The sequence below is a fragment of the Sinocyclocheilus rhinocerous genome, unplaced genomic scaffold (genome assembly GCF_001515625.1).
Source record: "Sinocyclocheilus rhinocerous isolate Xijiao unplaced genomic scaffold, SAMN03320098_v1.1 scaffold482, whole genome shotgun sequence".
NCBI lineage: Eukaryota > Metazoa > Chordata > Actinopteri > Cypriniformes > Cyprinidae > Sinocyclocheilus > Sinocyclocheilus rhinocerous.
Window position 1 is genome coordinate 86,830 of NW_015638939.1, and position 6,419 is coordinate 93,248.

The 6,419-nt window shown below is 34.6% G+C and overlaps 1 protein-coding gene across 1 annotated transcript in view; it reads left to right on the forward strand.

The window, feature by feature from the left end:
• The window catches only part of LOC107750163 (dual specificity mitogen-activated protein kinase kinase 4-like), a 21,389-nt gene that overhangs the window by 6,151 nt on the left and 8,819 nt on the right, over nucleotides 1-6,419 (forward strand). The window contains exons 3-4 of the mRNA XM_016565427.1: nucleotides 4,533-4,635; nucleotides 5,597-5,771. Coding sequence (XP_016420913.1) covers nucleotides 4,533-4,635; nucleotides 5,597-5,771 — 278 coding nt within the window. The remainder of the gene's footprint in view (nucleotides 1-4,532; nucleotides 4,636-5,596; nucleotides 5,772-6,419) is intronic.

The following is a 6,419-nucleotide window of genomic DNA, read 5'->3' on the forward strand; positions in this document are numbered from 1 at the left end:
ACGTCACATTTTGGTAACGGTACGGTTCGCTTGGAACCCCAACCGAGGTGGTACTAAAAAAAGTACCAGGTACTGTACCCAGTGGAAAACCCCCCCAAAAGTGAACCGTACCGAGCCGTACCATGCAGTGGAAAAGCGCCATTATAATGTGCCAAGAAGATTCAAATTTTGCAGCCATGTGTAACCACAAAATTAAAAAATAAAATAAAATAAAACAAATATGAAGAATAATGTATTGCTCTTAAAATTTATAAAAAAAAAGGACATAACGTTTTGCCTAAAGAGAATGAAGCAGTAATGCAATCTTTACCTTAAATAACTGATTTATAATGGTATTATATAAATGTATATTATATACAATTGATAAATGATGACAACAAATACTGCCATTATGTTTTGAGAATAGCAAATAAATAATAAATAAATACATAATGAAATTGTTTTATGTATTTATTTGTTTGTTTGTGTTTTTATGCATCATGATAGTGTTTGTTGGACTGCTTTTTATTTATTTTTTTAATTAAAAATTGATTTGTACTACACTAGTATTTTAATGTGTTATAGTTAAAAATACTAAGAAATTGTATTGACTATACAAACTAAAGCCATCTTATAGTAAAGCAAGAAAATCTCATTACCCTACTATACTAAATAAAAATTATATTTGATAAATGGTGACAACTATTTAAATAATTATTGAAATGTAAGTTATATGTAATTATTTATTTAACAGACATGTTTTAGTTTGTTCATAGTCAACAACAGTGTATCAGCTACACTTAATGTAATAATATTTAATATGAATGTTATAATAATATTTCTAATTAATATATTAATTGATATGATATTAATCAATATCAATTATAAAAGCAATTAACAACAATTATTTTATAATAATAACCAAGAATAATATTGAAGAAGAATAATGAATATTGTGTCCATCTGTATGCCTTACTGACCCCAATCATTTGAATTGTACTTTTAAAAAAAGTAAATATTGTGCAGAACAAATATTTGTTTGAATTCAGCGTTTTTGTCCAGTCTTCATTTGTCTTCAGGTTGTATTATGTCTATATCAGCATTATTTCAGCCACCCTTCTCTCTAGATATTGTAATTTAAGCCATTAAAGGGGTCATATGATGCGATTTCAAGTTTTCCTTTCTCTTTGGAGTGTTACAAGCAGTTTGTGAATAGATAAGATCCCTAAAGTCTCAAACCCAAAGAGATATTCTTTATAAAAGTTAAGACTGGTCCACGCCCTCCTAAAACGCCTAGTTTAAACACGCCCCCACAACATATCAGTCATTATAATCAGCAATTATGTCCCCACTGGATGCTACAAATGCCTCGTTTTTAATGGGTTTTAATGTTTTTGTCTCGTCGCTCCGGCCGGACAGGGCATCACAGTATGGTAAGGGGCGTAACATTTCCGTCACACGCTTGAGGAATTCGGCCAATCACAATGCACTGAATAGCTGGCCAATCAGAGCACATCTCGCTTTTCAGACCGATGAGCTTTGTAAAAATTTACGCATTTGAGAAAAGCGGGGCATAGAGGAGAAACAATAATGTACAAAATGTGGAAAATAATGTGTTTTTTTTTTTTTTACCTTAAACCGCATAAACACATTGCATTACACCAACTACACAAAGTACTGTTCTTTTTAGCAACGTCACATATGACCCCTTTAAAAAACACATATTGGTAGTCAGTATTTCCATTCGGTAACTTAAATGTTCATATATCTGTGTCAAACAACAACATAAAGAGGATTTTAGTGAGAAATCGGCACAAGTCTTAGACTTCGAGCTTCCATTGACTTTTAAGCAAAAAGATTCACTCTTGGACAGTCGATTGGTCCTGACTTTCTTTTGATTTAGTCCATTTAATCAAAATCAGCCTGCACTTGATCAAGATCTCTTTAATGATCACGCATGTCCTTTCTACATTGATCAATGGTTCGCATACAGTAATGGAAGCTCTGGTGGATGTTTACTGAGGTGTTTAGGTGGCTTTCTACTAACCGGTGCAGTGAACATTGCCTTGGGTGTTGTAGCTGTCTTCCCTGTTTCTTCGGTTTGCATTTTGTTTAGTGTTGAAGCACTTCTGGGATGGTTTTGGCATGAGCATCTCGAACAAACACCAGCTTGTTGGGACATGGACGCACATGCCGTGAGATTTCAGAAATGCTGTTCCTCTGGTATTCGGATCCTCACATTCTTGTGGTGGAGGGAAAATAGTCCTTAATTTCTCAGAGATGTGCTTGCACTCATTTCCCAGTTACTTTCATGAATCTGAAGGGCTTTTTGGTGCTTAAGTGTTGTTTGTTTTATGTTAACATTGTTTTAATTTCTCTTTTGTCATATAACTTAATTTTCACTTATTCACAAGTTTGCAATTATATGGAGACACAATCATTGAATTATAGTTTTAGAAAACACTGATATCTCTGTAAAGTCTCATAATTCCTTGAAATTGTGGATTGAGGTGAAATGTGCATCTGTTTATTATGAGAAGATCAGAAATAGTCACACAACTGCCTTGTGAATTATTATTATTATAACGAAAGAAAAGAAACAGAAAAAATGGCAAACAAATTACATTTTCCCTTCACAGAACTTATTTTTAATAACTATAGAAAGCTGAATAGGGTTACAGACCAAAATACAGGGAGAAAATACTGAAATAAGAAAAAAAAAGTGTTATTTAATGAAAAAGATTACCCACATTTATATTAATTTTCATTAATTCAGCAGTCTGATCAATATTATTCCTTACAAAACTAGTTATAATCAGTGTTAGATTTGGTTTAACATTATTTTTCTTTATTTTATGGATTTTAAAAAACCATAAAAAACAAACAAACAAAAAAACAATATGTGACCATGGAGCACAAAACCAGTCTTAAGTCGATGGGGTATATTTTTAGCAATAGCCAAAAATTCATTGTATGGGTCAAAATTATCAAAAATTTTTATGCCAAAAATAGGGCTGCACGATTAATCGAATGCGATTGTCATGCGCATTTTGATAGTAATGCCGGTTCTGTAATCAGCAGGAAATCATCATCACGTGCTTTCAGATGGAGCAGAATTTACTACACATAGCCATAGTTCACTGACAAGTTACGCAAAAAAATCGCGCGATTCTGAAATCGAAGAAATCGCTCGCGATAATGACAGCTGTTTGCATAGCTTCTCAGTGCACTACGGCTGTGAAGTAAATGCTGCTCCATCTGAAAGCATGTGAAAATACCACATTTAATAACACATTTTTACTCCAAACTCACTTCATAATGTCAGTTTCAGATGTATTTCCAAGAAAAAAATATCGTCTTATATTCGGGACAACACGGTAGTTGTATCTCGGCCAAATATTGTCCTATCCTAACAAACCATACAGCAATGGAAAGCTTATTTATTCAACTTTCAAATGATGTATAAATCTCAATTTCCAAAAATTTACCCTTATGACTGGTTTTGTGGTCCATGGTCACATATTAGTAATATTATTTGTGGTTTCTGTGTTTTCGTTTTCTTTCGTGTTTTTTATTTTTATTTTAATGTTTCTGATTAAATGATTCTTCCAAATTCTTCCATTCTTTTTGGTGGAAAGAAACGGTGACCAAAACAGTGACATTTAATTTATTTGATAATGTGTTTTTATGCATTTTTACTGTAAATAAAAATGATTCTAGAGTAAAATTATGTAAAATGTATTAAGGTGAAATATCAAGATGCCCTGAACAGCAGATAGAGTTCAATTACCCAAATTTAATTACGGAAACTTTATTTTCAGTTTTTAACTAATAAAAGTCTAATAATAAAAAAATAAATAATAATTGTTTTTGTGTTTTTGTAAAACAAATCCGTCACTGTTTCTGTCATGTTGCATTGGCTTCATTTCTGTGGTGGCTATTTTTAATGCTTATAAAAGCACACCTCTCGCAGTCTAGATGAACCGTACAGTTTGCACATTACAGATTCATGTATAATTTTGTGTTTGGGTTGTGTTAGGTTTTGTGTGTGATGAAGGTAAGTTTGATTTTAGTTTTCGTTTCAGATCGTCTGTTTTGTGTCCGGATGTGATCAGATGCTCTATTGTCTTGAGTGGATGTAGATGGGGAAAGAATAGCTGATTTGGTGATGTTAAACACAGGGTTTGAGCATGTCGGACTGCAGTCACTGTCCTCTGCTGCCAGATTTGCTAAAGCCATCGTCACCCTCTATATTTTTTTCTAATGAAGATGTTTTACACCTTCAGCATGTTCTGATGGCTTTAGGAAATCTGGCTCTTGGGTTCCTCTCCTGGTGCTCAGATGTGCATGTCTCTAGTGAACTTTGGTCTCTTCACACGACCCTCCCACATCTTCCATGGCTTAGTTAGAGATCTCATCCTACAGCAACCTGAATAAAATACACCTACAACTTTATCTTCATGCTATATGAGTGTTGGTTTGTGTGTTTGTGTGTGACAATGCTGTTTCCTGACTGTGTTGTTTAACCTGAAGGTCTCTTCCTCCTTTGTCAGGTAAACGTAAAGCCCTGAAGTTAAATTTTGCCAATCCTCCGATCAAACCTACTTCCAGAATCACTCTGAACACTGCCGGACTTCCTTTCCAGAACCCACACATGTGAGTACAGTCTATCTGATGGCCATTTCACCCAAAAATGAACATTTTACTCGCCATCAGTCCATCCAAAATGTTAAATGAGATTATTTATTGGATCAGATTTGGAGAAATGTAGTGTTATGTGACTTGCTCATCAATAGATCCTCTGCAGTGAATGGGTGCCGTCAGAATGAGAGTCCAAACAGCTGATAAAAACATCACAATAATCCACAAGTAATCCACAGCACTCCAGTCCATCAGTTAATGTCTTGTGAAGTGAAAAGCTGTGTGTTTGTAAGAAACAAATCCATCAAGACGTTTTTAACTTCAGACTGTTGCTTCCAGCTAAAATACCAGTCTATAATCCATAAAACTCTCAGGGGATAAAGTCCATCTCCTGTTGTCTCTCACATCAAAATCCACCCACATATTTGTTTAGAGCCGTTTTGGACTGTTTTTGCTTATCAATTCTGTGCAGATTTCTCTCCTGATTCAGATGAGACACCTTTTTCCACCGGAGAAAGCAATATTATGGATTATAGACTCAAATATTAGCTGGAAGCAACAGTTTGAAGTTAAAAAACGCCTTGATGGATTTGTTTCTTGCAAACACACAGCTTTTGGCTTCACAAGACATTAATTGATGGACTGGAGTGGTGTGGATTACTCTCAGTAAACAGTTTTTAACTTAAAACTCTTGTTTCTGGTATTCATAACATTGCTTTCTCCAGTGAAATGGAATTACATGTTGTTGTTGTTGTTGTTTTTTTGCAATCCAAATGTATCAATCATTGGATTAAATAAATGTCAGATTAATGGATTTAAAAAAAAAATAATAATAATTTGTTGCAGCCCTAATCATCAACCTGTGAGTTTTGGCCGTCAACTCAGAACTGTCGTCTGTGGATAATGTCAAGACTTCAATTTTGTCTTTCCAGCCTCAGCCATTATCGTCTTCACGTGCATGTGTGTGTGTTTTCAGAGAGCGGCTGCGGACACACAGTATCGAGTCGTCTGGGAAGCTGAAGATCTCTCCGGAGCAGCACTGGGACTTCACAGCCGAAGACCTGAAGGATCTCGGCGAGATCGGCCGAGGAGCGTACGGCTCCGTCAACAAGATGGTGCACAAACCCAGTGGACAAATCATGGCCGTCAAAGTAAGACGCATAAGTTACTGATCGGTTTCTGTTACACTTTAGGTTGTTTTTGAAAGTTAAAAACTGTGTGTTAATAATAAATAAGCCCAGCTAATTGGATTTGGTTCATTTTGTGAGGTTCATGGTGTTAGATCCTTAAACGATATTTAGTTTGATGCATACAGTACCACATAAACAAGATAACCTTTAGCACAGCATGTATTACTTGTTTTCCACAAAGTTATGTCTATCAAATATTTAATAATTCTATTAGTTTTAGATGGCTGGAAATTGTACCCCAAGATTAAATAACACCCACAAATTAAAAAATGTACAGAGTTTCTTCTGTTTTGACAACCATTTATGGAAACTTCTGACCATTATTTGAATGACTTTTGCCGTTTGTTGTGGTATCATCAATTTCAGAAAAAAAATAAAAAATAAATTATTTTTCTCTAAATTGCCAGTTCTTAGTCACAATATCATCACAACCCTCTACATTGCGAGTAAATCACTCGCATATGCGACTAAATCTTACTCTGGGCGACTAAGTCGTCATTTGTAAAACTGTTATAAAAATAAAGTAAACTTTTTTTTTTTTACTTTTGAAATTGTAAAAATGCAGAAAGTTTTCTGTGAGGGGTAGGGTTAGGGGTAGGGGTGGGATTA